General features: G+C 33.3%; 1 protein-coding gene across 16 annotated transcripts in view; it reads right to left on the bottom strand.

Moving 5' to 3' along the window:
• LOC106672072 overlaps nucleotides 1–14,366 on the bottom strand; it is a 100,315-nt gene that overhangs the window by 11,733 nt on the left and 74,216 nt on the right. For 14 of the 16 annotated variants that reach the window (XM_024229212.1, XM_014403186.2, XM_024229217.1 and 11 more), the window contains 3 exons: nucleotides 12,883–13,017; nucleotides 9,111–9,246; nucleotides 4,908–4,937 (listed from right to left, as the gene is read on the bottom strand). In XM_024229212.1, the coding sequence (XP_024084980.1) occupies nucleotides 4,908–4,937; nucleotides 9,111–9,246; nucleotides 12,883–12,931 (215 nt within the window). In that variant the 5' untranslated portion in view covers nucleotides 12,932–13,017. The remainder of the gene's footprint in view (nucleotides 1–4,907; nucleotides 4,938–9,110; nucleotides 9,247–12,882; nucleotides 13,018–14,366) is intronic. The other 2 variants (XM_024229218.1, XM_024229219.1) reach the window with 1 other exon arrangement.

Here is a 14,366-nt window from a genome sequence, read left to right as displayed (position 1 = left end):
ATCATAGTCATTATTAGAATTATTATTTTTGTATGTTTTAAAATCAACAACGAATAATAAATCAACTTTTTGTTGTTCTTTGATAATATATTAACATTCGTTCTTTTGTCCATTAAAAAAAAGAAAAAAAAAGAAAAAGATAAGTGCACTGAAACAATTTTTACATTTAGATGAGAATATACCTTCATTTAAAGAATTGTTGCTCTTCTCCTACTCCATATTCAGTCTACTCTCACTTTTTAAACTTTTTTCAAACAACTTTTTTTGCATCTCATAGCAAACAACTGTGCATGAGTTTGTGCTGATATGGTTTAGTTAATGCATATACTATTGCAAATAAATTATCTGATTTGAAGTATTATTATTTAAATAATACTTTTTCGTGTTAGTTTTTCAGCATTGTTTCATTCTAGGTTTACATTTTATCTTAGACACCTTACATTCTCATTAGCATACAAACTATAGAACAAACTAGTTATAAATTTTGCATACGGTTTTAATATTACAGATTATTCTTAGAAATATTAATTAATATGACAGTTCCTCACGGAGTTGTTAATATGGGAGAGTTATAAACTTGCAAAAGATTAGCCAAACCCAGCCGAGTGATCAAGCTCCGATCAGTTTAACACGAGTTCACCAACAACACTTTTTAAATATTTGTTCAAACTTTATAGACTTTGTCAGGAGGACGTGCGAAGCGAAGGTTTTACTAGTTACAGACGAATAGGTGGCTATTTCGAATTAAGCCGGGTTTATATTTTATATTGCCGTGTAGACGGTTTCCTAATTGCTTACGGGGAAACAAGCAAGATATTGCGCTTTAATCCATGTAAAAGCTCTCGTCTTAGCTTTCAGTGTAATTTGTAATATGTACCCTCCCCCAGTCAAAACGTGAACTCGACGTCCCCCGAGTATACCGGAAAATGAATCCTTTAATATGGTAAAACGACGAAATCGAATGACATTTCTTTAAGAAATAATATAGTAATCTGACACTGATGATTTTGAGATTATCTGAAGGAAAATGTACAGTCCCTTTTTAATATTATTTTCAAAAGAAATTTGATATGTCAAATAAGGTTTCAAATGTGAAACGTATCTGCTCTGTTGTCTGTTTTCAAAATAGTGGGATTATTAATGATAAATGCGTATGCTTTCTATATTAGCTGTGTTTTCATATGTGCATTTATCCCGTTTACCCTTGGTGACATGTTAGTGCTTATAAAAGTCGCCTAGAATAAATAGCTGAGTCAGAATAGTGAGTAATGATCGAACTATTGACGAAACTACTCTTTATTCATTCTACTTGACTTACAAGCCGTACAAGAGTACAGTAATGTGAAATGCCGAAACGCGGTTGATTTATTGGTTTGTCCGGAAAATAATGCAGGTTTTTGGTTATAAAATAAAAACGATTAAATAAGTGATTGTAAACATTTTTTAAACTAATTAAAATACCTCCATCACTCTCAATACTCTTATCCCAACGTGATGGCAACTTCTCTCTATCCTCCGAATAGAATTTTGAGTCTTTATTATTAACAAATTCTGTAAACGCATTTTCTAACGACTTTTGATCAATAAATTTTTCATGTTTTTCCCTTTTTTTTAAGTTTGTCATGGAAAACGTTGTCCGGACCTTTTTTAAAAAAGATAGTTCCTACTCACAGCAAGTTGTTTTCCAACGTCCGGATTTCGAGCCCTTAGCTCATCATCAGGTTGAAGGATTTTTACAACCACGTCTCTCGATATGAATTGCAAAAGTCTTTTGAAAAAGAAAAAGAAAAAAGACTTTTGCAATTCATGTCGAGAGACGTGGTTATAGAAATCCTTCAACCTGATGATGAGCTAACAAAAACTCTACAACAACTTACTGTGAGTAGGAACTTTTTATAAAAGGATTGAACACCGCACTCACTCCATCATTCATCATTTCTACGTTGTCCAGATGTCTGAAAAGATGTTAGTCGGTTGGCGAGAGATCTTAGGAATAGAGAGGGTAAGGCCCAAAGTTTTCGTGTTGTAAAATGTGAGACATGGGGCCGAGCGTTGTGTAACAGAATCGGCCTTTTCCGATAGGCCAAAGTCGGCTTCAATAATGCAAATTTCTGGTGCATTGCTTCAATCTGAGAGTAATACATTTCGGCATTGATTGTTTAGCCAGGATTAAAGAAGCTGTAGTAAATCAGCTCAGTTGAAGCTCACCAAAAATTCACCATCACCATTTTTTTATGAGTTGGGGCTTTGGAAAAAGTGGTACTGCTTCTCCTTCGTCGAGCTGTCCAGAACGTCTGCTGATATTGGAGAGAATCCACTTTTCATATCAAGTAACAATTCTACCCAGAAAAGGTTCGTTTGGTTTTGGTAAAGAAGTGGTGCGCAAACTTCATAACGATGATTTTTTTGGAGGTGGTTAATGCGTACAAATCTAACTTTCAAGTTTTTCACCTTTCCAATTGCCTTAAGGTTGTCAGCAACGGTCGATTTGCTAACTGAAAGATTTTCTACATATTGTGGAAGAGTTGTTCTGGGAATTTCTTCTACCAAAGCTCGCCGAACATTATCATCTAGAGAAGAAATCCTTCCATGACCTTCTTTGTCTTCAAGGCTAGAGTCTTCTCGAAATTTTTAGACCATGTCTGAACGGTGCTCTCATTCGCACTGCCATCGCGTCGGACTTCATTTATGTTTCTGGCCGTTTGGGCACCGTTCTGACCGATTTTAAATTCAAAAAACGAAATTATGCGAAAATCACGCGTTGACATCTCAGTAAAGAGATTCACAAGCAACGAAATGTTACTGAGGTAAACAAACTTTTTTGCTTGGAAGAGGATTAAAAAGTGTTGATATTCGTACAAAAGAAAAATCTATCAAACCTAAACAGTTCATTATAAAGAGGAGTAATTAAAAAATATATGAAAACTAGCATTATTTCCCAGACCACCCAGTAGAAGATTAAGAAAGCGGGAGGTGCATTGTTTATCCCTACGGTGTGTCAAAAAATACACCACCATGTATACACTACATGACATGGAAAAACGTAAACAAGTATATTTATATTTTATTAAAAAGTAACTTATATTATATTAAAAAGCACAATTATTATTAGATCTCCTTTGAGCAAAAAAGTAGTGAATGAAAATCTACCTTGATGTGACATAAGCAGTCAACCCGTGAGGCACAAGGTGTATAATTTGAAGCATGTTCTTAGAAATGGACAAATTGAAAGAAAGTCCAAAGAAATGGAAAAATCCTCTAATTAATGTAATCTATGGGTCTGACAAGGTTCAGATTACTCCGACTACTGCTCTTTGGCCAGTGTGTGGACCAATCTTCTACATCCTTTATACCGCAATAACTACACTTACTACTTTTCTTGCATCCTTTGCGGATGACACATCAGTACTCCTCCGACCACGATCTTACACTTGTTTCGGAAGATCTGCATAGATATCGTATGTTTAGTAGATTGGTGTAGGCAATCGAAAATGAAGATAAATGAAAGCAAGTACGTCCATGTCACGTTTAAACTGTAAAACAAATCTCTCTTACAATCCAATACAAAAATTTTCTTATCCCCAAATCAGACTGAGTTCGAGACCTTGGCCTCCACCTGGACTCACGATTAACATGGCATCAGCATATTAAACCTTCCAGTATTTAACGTGTTCATTCCAATCTAAAGTTCTTATATCAATTAAAAATGCTTCGTGTTATATCTGCAATGCAACTCTCCACAATGACCTTAAAATCACATTTCTCCAAAATGTAAATACATTCTACAATAACCCCAATAGTCTTGGCCAAACCTTGTCAAACACATACTATTTCTAACATCTTATAAGGCGTGATAAACAAGTGAAGTGAACTAAAATGGGAGAAAAACACCAATGCAATTGCTACAATATCAGGCCAAGCTTTAGACCTATTTTAAGGTCAACAGGGCAAAACAATTTTAAAGACATCTACAAATTGGCAAAATTAAGTTTTTATAGATGGTTTCAAATTTTTTTGAAGATTGTCAGTCCTTGGCAATGTGAGGTCTGAGCCTATCCTCAAAGAAATCTGAAACCATCTATTAAAAACGAAATTATATAGACATCTTTAGGATTGTTTTGCCCTAATGATGACCTTAAAATAAATCGAAATTGGCAGATAACAATTACATTTGTTTTTCATCCAGAACATATAAAACGTGGTCGATACATCTAACACTAACAAAATGGGAGAATGATATTGATTATTTGCTCCCTTCAATGCAAACCAGTATGTAAAAATTGTAACTATACATTTATCTCTAATTAACCTTTAAAGAATTCATTAAAATAAAAAAATATAAAGTTTTTATAAAAAATTACAGGTAATAATAAAATATTTATAAACATAAAACAGAACTTATCAGGTTAATTGTTCATGAGACATGTTATAACATTTGATCTAAAGCATCTAAACATCTAAATCTAAAGCGCCAAAGTACAACAATTTTGTCTAATGCTTTATTTCCTTATATGGAACATTAAATTTTTTAAACAATTTCTAATTGAATTATTGAACTGAAACTGAAAAAAAGGTCAACTCAATTTTGAATTTTTTTTTCTTATTCGATACTAAGTTCAATAATTCACTTAGATGTCAAATTTATTATTTATTATTAAATTTTTAATTAAAAACATATTTTTTTTTAAATGTTTCAAATATTTAAGACTTAAAAACCTATTGTCAGTTTTTTTGGGTAGATTAAACGTTTTCTAATTTCGTTTTTTTTAAAGGAAGTTTTTTTGACATCTAGAGATTTCATAGAGTTTACGTGCCCAAAAAATGTGTAATTTTAATGAAGCTTCTTTTCTACTAATCGTCTATGTTTAATGGATAATACATTAATAGAAAAAAAACGGATTGTCTACCTGTACGAAGGTTTCATCTGCCACGAATACCTGGACATAAATATTTACATAAAAATTTGAAATTAACAAAAACAACTAATACCTATTATTTATAAACATGCAATTTGTTCATGGCTGGACTGACTGGAGGTAAAGCGTATTTGTACAAAGCGTTTCTATTTACAATTATACATGTATACTTCTGTATCGGCGGGTTAATTATCAAAACTCAAATCGAATGTTCACTGATAAATGTCGGCTCAATTCAAATAAGAATAACAATTGGTTGAAAAAAATCAATCAGTCACGTAGTTACAACCGTACTTTCAACTTACTTTACCTTTACCTATTGACGTAAGAAAGTGAACAAAATATATATCACTAATTAATAAATTTATCTTTTAACTTAAAGTTGGAAAAATCTGTCGAATTGTGTATCTACAGAACTAATTAACCTGGTGGCATATAGCTTGTAGTTAAGTATAGAACTTTTTTAAAATCAAAGGTCACCGTAAATACCAAGATAAATATCAGGGAATTATTTCTTCTTGTTTTATTTCTTAATACTTAGCTTTCAGGGTTTAAATCAATATTTTAAAATTTAAAGTTTAAATTAATATTTTTCCTAAATTTTCAAAACTTTAAAGAATTCATTAAAATAAAAAATTATAAAGTTTTTATAAAACTATATTATTTAATGGTCAAACAAATGTTCCAAATTTATTTTTGACTTTTATTGTAGAAACGTTTAAAATAATTTAATTCTTCATTTTTTTATAAGTTTAAGACATTAATATTCAATTTTAGTTGAATGAAAAACCGGGCATAGGTTGGATTAAAAAATAAAACTGTTGGTTTTTTAAAATTCTCGTGTTGTTGTGAAAATTATCAAACATGGCCATGCTATGTTAACAAAAATGAGGCGTATCATGCACTACTTGAAACGTGGGTGAACTTTTTGTATGTTTAACAGATTAGGAGAGTGATATGTATATCGTTTTATACAAGATTTACACTTGACAAAAAGTGAAATCAAATCATATAAAAAATATTTTAGAACAGTAAATGTCCCTTAATCCTACATGCCTCAATGTTGTCTTAGATAAAGATTAGCAATTTTGTTAAAAGATAAGCGAGAAATCCTTAAGTATAATGATAAAGTGTTTAACTTGGTGCCAAATAAATGAGTGTTGCTAATACACTAGTAGAAACTCAACAAGAACTACACTGCCCCTCCTAAATTCATGGGATTTAATTATATTTATATTTAATTATATTTATTAATTATCAGAAAATAATACATTTGAAATATTTTTTATTAATGTTTTATTAATAAAAAATATTAATTTTAATGATACGTTAAAACTATCTCGAAAGATAAAACATGTCTTTTTATGCAAAAGTCGTTTTTTAATAATGGTTCCTTTATAGCCAGTACATACCAATACATATTATATATTCACGGTTGGCACACGTTAAGAGAAACCAGCCAACGTAGACACACGATATGACACACCACGAGGAGGTCCCAGGTCATCGTCGTTTAAGGCGAAGTGACTGGTTCTCACGATGGAAAAGTGTCGTGAGGGGTCGAGCAATAGGGCTAGATGGATCGAGAGGTTGGTGTGAAACTTAAAATCGGGAACGGATAAATGAATGGACAAAAGGAATGTTGAGGTCGTCTTGGTTAGTGCGGTTAATAACGTAGTAAGTAGCTTTGACGATTTGTCAGATGGTATTTGACTGATTTCCCCCTTTGTCTAATCTCTTCTAAGAGATTTCCTGGACGATATTTGTTTCTTTAATGAAGTAAAGTCCAAGGTACTATAATCTTTTCCTAGCTATTGCAGGGCAGTAGTGTTGGTTATGCTCTGTTGTCGCTGTCTCGTCTAGAAATAGTCGACATTTGTCATCTGTTGATAGTCCCATTTTTGCCTTTTACTTTACATTTTTTACTTGCCTCAAGCCTGGCTTTCCCAGTATTTTTTAAAATTCAATTTATTTATTAAAACTGGTCTTATGAAACCAACCATTAATTTTACAATGATACATATAGAATAAGTAAATGTTCACATTCTTATAAACCCATTGGTTCAACAGATTTACACTTCACCATTCACAAATTTTTTATCAATTAGGAGTTGTCACCTTCCTCACTACCGTGCTGGCTGACGCGAGACTGGTGTTTGGCGGCAAATATTTGTATTTCCGTCGTGACCTCAGGGATCTTATGATCCCTACCTAAGACCTTATTCCTTACGTACAGAGGTGCATTGACCGTGCTACGTAACATTTTATTTTGAAGTGTTTGTATAATCTTAATATTGCTCTGTTTGGTAACCCCATAGTAAGGGAGTGCTCTGTTTTGTATAGTAAGGTTGGAGCCGCGTCCTATCAACCTGTATAGTTGTCTATACCTTAAACCTATCTCTCTCCTTTTTGGTTCACGTGTTTTTTCCATCTCAGCTTGGCCGCTAAGGTCATTCCCAGATATTTAGCTTTATTGCTGTATGGTATACTAGTTCCATCGATTGTGGGAGACGGAACATAGACCACTTTTTGTTTGTAAAGTTTATGTGAACTGATTTATGCTGATAGCTTGATTCTCCATTTTTTAGTTTGAAGGATGCTGGTTGATGGTCGGTCCTATAGATATCACCACTGTGTCATCTGCAAACGTTGCAATTTTTACTCCAACTATTTTCGAAAAATCATTGGTGTATATCAAAGTAAAACAATGGACCTATGCTACCTTGGGGATCTTCTCGTTTGACTCTAAAATGTTTGTCAGTTAAGAAAGAACGGACAATACTGCTGTCCATACTGCTTTGGTAGCATCCCTTTTAGTTTACAGATGAGTCTTTCATGGCAGACTTGTCAACAGCTTGGAGACATTAAGGAAGATATTTTTTATTTTCAAGAGATATTTCTGTTGTTTTCTATTACCCAGAATTTGTAATGTTCTTTACTTACCCAATGTTTTTGTGGCTATAGTTTATATGTTTTGTTCTGTTTATTATATGGTTGTTCTTTTATTTATTTTTAACTAGTATGTCTGTGACTCGTTGCCTGAAATTTCCTCATGGCCAGGGACCACCTCAGCGTTAGGCTATTTGAGGATCTCAGTTTGGGAGATTTGAATACTCTGGATATTAGATGGATTGGCGGAACCCCACAGTTCTATTCCTTATGTCCAAACTGATCGCTGTTTCAAGTCAAAATAGATTTCAGACCTAAAAGTTTTTTTTGTTGCTCAAGTCTTCTGTTGAGTTGGCTCTAAATATCTGACGAGTGAATGTCGGTTAATGCATAACAATACGCAAAATAGGGGTTTTCAATGTAAATGTAGCGTTTATCTTTCCTCCTACAGTCTTGTCCTCTCGTTTTTCATTAGTCTTCGGTAAACTTAAGGTGTTTTTGGATAGGATTTGGATTAGAAGACAAAACTGAGGTCTCATCCGAGTAGGATGTATTGGGATGTATCAGAAATTATATGGGTTAAATAGGATTCTAGGATAAGGTAATAAGGAATGAGTAGGAAGCGTTTAGGTTTATAAAGGATCGGTGCCAAAACCCATCAAAAGCCTAGATCATAGCAAAGCAGCTTTTTTTATTTGATTTTGAAAGGTAATGTACTGTAAATTATAAATGAGTAAGCATAGTAAGGCGTTCGAAAAAAAAATCAGTAATATGTACACAGGTTCTTAATGTTTAACAACGTTAAACCAAACAATATCGAAGACAAAGTTGTAAAATATTTGTTTGAAAAAAGTAACTTTTGTTTTATGAAAAATGAAAACAAATTTCAAGAGAAAACCACCATCTATGATTAAGACTTTCTTAGTTAGAAATATTAATAAATTATAGTTTCTTTTGCTGGTGCATGAAGCGTAGGCTTCCCTGTTTTCAGAAACACACAAACAATAAAAAAGAAATGACCGAATATTGTTCAGATTTCGTATCTATTTTGAACGGTAATAAACACAATAAACATTCACAAAACAATAGACATTTCGGAATTAGGCTAGTTGTGAAGATCATACGTTCAAATCCATTGAACGATGATGTAGCGTGTTGATTTGTGAGATAAAGGGCATTTTGTTTATGGACAAGCAGTGGAATAAGTGTTTTACTTTTTTATATCCACTTATTAAAGATAAACGGACAATTATGATTATGACAAGACATTGTTTTCAACTGACGTTTCGTTGGAAAATAGCTGACCTTGCCTCCGTTGGCTTAAGTACGACGTCATACTTTTCCACTTTCTGCTTTCCCACACTCCATGATATTTGGACCATCGATGAATTTATATACATCAATGTTATATTTTGAGGGATTCCAACAGCAGGCATCGACCCTGAAACAAATGATTCGATTAATGATTAATGTACAAAAAATATTCAGCGTTATTGCGTCTTTAAACAATTATTTAATTATTTTTTGTCTTGTTTAAAAACTGTAATGTACAAAGCATGGTTATCTCTCTTTTTCTCTTTTTTTCACTGTATTTCAATCTCTCTCCCACTCTCTTCATTTATATGTATATAAAATAAATATGCATAATAAAACAATATTTTAATGGGTTTTTGTCGTAATCTTTATTCAAACAGATGAAAAACTGAATATTTAAGCTTATAGCAGAAGAACATTGTCCTTCAAAACTTCATTAACATGCTTGACGTGGAACGAGGTTTATAGCTTGACCTAAAAAATATTTCATTATGTGCTCAAGCTTTTTTTTATTGGTTTCCGCCCCTTTTAGCCTGAAAATACAAAAATCGACATCCATTAAAATCTGATCGCGACATTGCCATTGCAGGTGAAGGCGGTATTTGCTGTATAATCGTACCTAAAATACAATCCGTGTAACAGCGGTTGATGAAGGTTAGGAAAATTGTTTTCTGATTAAAAAAAAGTGCTCAGAAATGGTTTGTCGTTTTTATCGGTATATGGAGTAACTTAACTTTTTAAACTTTTTATTTGATAATTTTCAACACTGGATTTAAAAACAAATCCTGAAGATCATTGAGGTAATGAGCGGTGAGGGGGAAAACAAATGAAGGTCGACCCAAATAAACTTTTCCGCGGAAGCTTTCGCCGTGTATCGTGGTTGAAGCCTAAACTTGTAGCAAGGTTGTTTTCTTAAAAATTGTAAAGAATGCTTTTTATACGCGATATTTTAGCTTAATTAAAAATGACCAAACAATATAAATGCTAATAAAATAATTTTTTCATTTGGTTAAAAAACTAAACTTACTACATACATATTTTATTTTTCCGTTTAATTTAATTTAAATTTTGAATTCTTTAATTAACAAAAATTGAATAATATTTTCTTTAACCTTATTTATTTTACAATTGAATACAAAATGCAACAAATTAAAATTATGTTACAAGGATATCCAAACAATATTGTATGCACATTTACATGTCTGGGGCGATTGATTTGAATAGTCACCATACAGTGAAAGTGGCCTAATTGGACTAATAAACATAATTACGAAAAATAAAATGAAAATAATAGTATAGGGGATGATAATAGAAGTATATATTATAATAATAGGAGAGATCACCTGACCTAAAAACAGAGAACACTCACGAATTTCCGCTCCGGGGAAAAAAGACATTTCCAGTTATACATATACAATAAGTCTAGGATAGTGGTGTGTTCTTGGTAGATTGGACGTATTTTTGTCATTCTAGCGTTTTTTGAAGTGTTTTTGATGAGGTAAGTTCATTTGGCTAAGTGGTTTGACGATTGGACAAATCTGCTGGGTGTTAGTTTTTAGCTCGGATTGTGTTTGGGGCTGATTCTCAATAGAAACCGGTTTTTAGGGTTCGGTAAGGCTTATTTATTTAGTTAGTTTTTAGTTTTTTCTATTTTTCTTTTTTCTTAATAAGTTTTTCAATTTTGCAAAATTTTCCATTTGAGTGCAAATCATTTGAAAGGCTCTTTTGGCCCCAGTAGGCCGAGAAGGCTCATGAAACCGTTTGCCCCCTCGAAATAAACTCCCTCCCTGGCTTTTTCTATTATTGAGGTAAGACATTTTGTAATTTTTAGGTCAGATGGGAAAGATAATGGCGGCCTTCATTCACTGCCACCAATAAGAATATGTAGAACAATAAACAGAGACATAGGGAAAGTAGTAAACATAAAAAACGGTCGTCCTCCAAAGGAATCGGACGGAAGATTCCTGTTAGACCATTTATTCCTGCTCCCCTACGTGCTTTAAATGTTCGACTTTTTTACATACAATTTCTTCTTGTAAGAAGAAGTTTTAATGTGTGGATGTGGGCTGGAAAGTCACGAAAAGACTGTTTCTTGTCAACTTCCAGTTTGCATGAATTGTCAGGGTCCATTTACTAACTTGGCGCGTTATTGCCCATGATATAAATATGACGCACAAGTTATGGGGTTGAAAGTAAAAAATATAATATTTAAACAAGCAATGCCCGTAATTGGCTCTGGCCTTATAATAAGAAAATAATAGCACAGATTACTAAAAGCTAATCTTTTTAGCTGTTCCCCTGCTTTTTTCAGGCTAATAGTTGATAAACGAAACTCAGAAAAAAATTAACATAAAATTAACACAACCAAAAAAATAAGAAAATTAAAAAGTTTAATTACAACTAAATGATAAACAACGAAAAGGGTTAAACTAGAAATAAAACTAAAGTATCGACCAACTCGAGAACTTGAATTTTTTCCATTTCAACCTAAGCACATATCCGGTCCACCCAGGTTTGATCCCATGGGGGTGAGGGTTAACCATTTTTTGCCTAGTTGGTCAGCCTGTTCATTTCTTTCTATGCCTTCATGTCCGGAAACCAACATTAAGATAATCTTGTTTTGTTTTCCCAGACAAGTTTGGAGTTCGAAGCATACGCACTTAGTGCCTTTATGGATGTCTAGATATCTGAATGTAGCATCTTTAATTTTTTCTTTACTAATTCCTCTGCTCGGAGTTGAATTGATGGATCTGAGCTGGGAAAATTGTTGGGGTAGGTCCAAGGGACTTTGTTATGGTATAGTTTCGACCTTTTATACCTACTTCTACTTTCTGTTCCATCTGTGCACCATATTATGAAGAAACCACATAAAGAATATAAAAAATACTTTAAAAAAAAAATTTCTCTGCCTCTAGTTCGCATTGGCTAGAACCCTTGGACAGGTTTCTAATATTTTTCGACCTCGTAACATCGAAAAAAGATTCTTTCAAATTAAGATTCCATGTCCTCCCAAAAAAAGCACGATCAGGGAATACCCAGTACTTTCTGTTTATCTTTTAAACAATTACAATTACTATTCTTGCTATATTAATTTTATCTCTGACCCAAATAGCTATACTATTGTATTTCTCATTAATCAGTCTAATAATTATCACAAATATGAATTAAAAACAATTATTACTTTGACACATTAAGACATAGCATATTCAATGTAAAAATAGATATCTCGTATTTTGGTGATTTTTGGTTTCTGACTTTTTAAAAAAAGTTTTAAAGAAACTTCATATTAAGAAATGTTTGTTACTGTATTGATGAGAATAAATTGATTTCTTTCATTTTGACAATATTCGTCTCCTTCTTCTCAGCAGTTATACAATCTTGTTGGGACGAAAGTTTTTTCCTCCTCTTCAGTTCAAGCTTACAATCACACTAAATGGAGAAAAAGTGGTTAACCCAGTTTCTATTTTTAATTTTCAGGCTAAATATAGCCGAATTGTTCGATTTCTCGAAGGCAAAACAAAACCTTCAAACGAATGATATATTCGATCATCTGTTGCTTTGAGTCTATAGATTTTTTTCGGTATGATTGACGTTATTAAACCATAGCGTTGTGAATGTCCTTCAAATGGATTAAATCAAGAAAATTATCTTCTTCGACAAAAAGCAAAAATTGTGCAATTTTTAAACTTTTCATCACATAGTTTAGACCTGTTGTATGTAATATTTTTTATTAATTATTTTTAACGTTTTGTTTTTTAATTACCAGCAATTGTGGCTCCTTGTATGACTAGCAATGTTGCCCAAAGGACCATAGCTAGAGAAGCGAACTGTGAAGGTACGACGTTTTACTGTCAGCAGGGGTCTCCCTCCCCCTACGTAAATCACAACTTTGAGAGGCCTGAAACAAAAATAATATTTAAAACTCATTCAAAATGTTTAATAATTAATTTCATTATTAATTGAGAGAAATAGTAAATTAGTAGAATTTATTATTTTGATTTTTTTTGCGTAAGATTTTATTAAATCCAACACTGACAAAAAAATAGATTAGATTGATTATATAGAAGCCGGCCTCTTTACGACCTGGGCACCGCGACCAGTAATGATCGGTTGTGCAGTTCCATTTTTTTTATATCTAGAGCTCCTCGTTAAGTGTGTGGCTTTTTACCCGAGCTTTTCCAAGGCTCCCGTGTGTATCCTTCAGGCCCTGACTTTTCCTCTCCCAGTATTAGGAATCTCAGCCAACATAGGCTTTGGCAACAATAGAGAACATGTTCCGCCGTTTCTTCTTTTTGGCAATATCTGCACGGGCTTGTTTCTGCCACTCCGAGTCTATACATATGCCTCCGGAGTCTGCAGTGTCCAGTTAGCAGTCCAAATATTATTTTAATCCTAGCACGTCCTAGATTTAGTAATTTTACTGTTAGTTTCAGCGATGGTCTTTTAAAAGTTTTTTTTTCGCATACCTCTGTCCTGAGCTAAATTCTCATTGAGCGGAGGACTTATTATTAATCTATTTTCTAATGGATCCGAGTTTTTTGGTTTGGTAATCCACAAAAGGGATCAGGGCCAAAAGGTGTCCTCTTCCTTGCCTCTCGGCTCTATGTGCTCTGGCATCCAGACAAGGTACTTTTATTATTTTATTTAATTATTTTCTCCAATGTCTGACACGGCTCTAATGCAGTCCTAAACTACCCTGAACTTTATCGTCGATGAGGTGATTGCTTTCATTGCCGCCTGGCTGTCTGAGTAGTGGCAATTCTTCTATTGGTAAGCCCCAGCCTTTTTACCTCCCTGGCACAATTTGTGAAAACGGTGACATATTGTCCAAAGCTTATATGAATTCTAGTTCTTGGTCTATTTGCGTAAATGCCAGCTCTTGATCCATATTCGTTTACGAGCCAACTGTTAACCATATATGGTCGGCATTAACTGCGATACCTTTTTCCCAGTGTGCTCTACAAGGTACTTTTATGATAAGAATTTTTTTCTCAATACCGAATTTAGGGGTAATGGCATCAGTAGGCATCCCAAAGTTCTGTCTAGCTGAAGCTCCCCTCGAAGTTTTAGTTGATCCTTGTTATGTGAGTATGCTATTGGGGCCTCTCCCTGAATAAAAATGTGTAGTGGTGATAGACTCAGAACTTCCAGGGCAGCCGTAGGGATTGTTCTCATTGCCCGATGTACTGGCAAATAATAGTTGACTCTGATTCATAAAACTAAAAAAAATATATTTTATTCTATTAG

This window comes from Cimex lectularius, unplaced genomic scaffold, assembly GCF_000648675.2.
Source record: "Cimex lectularius strain Harlan isolate CLEC.00 unplaced genomic scaffold, Clec_2.1 scaffold368, whole genome shotgun sequence".
In the NCBI taxonomy this organism is placed as follows: domain Eukaryota; kingdom Metazoa; phylum Arthropoda; class Insecta; order Hemiptera; family Cimicidae; genus Cimex; species Cimex lectularius.
Note: the sequence above shows the minus strand (reverse complement) of the source record. Positions and strands in the feature narration are given on the sequence as shown.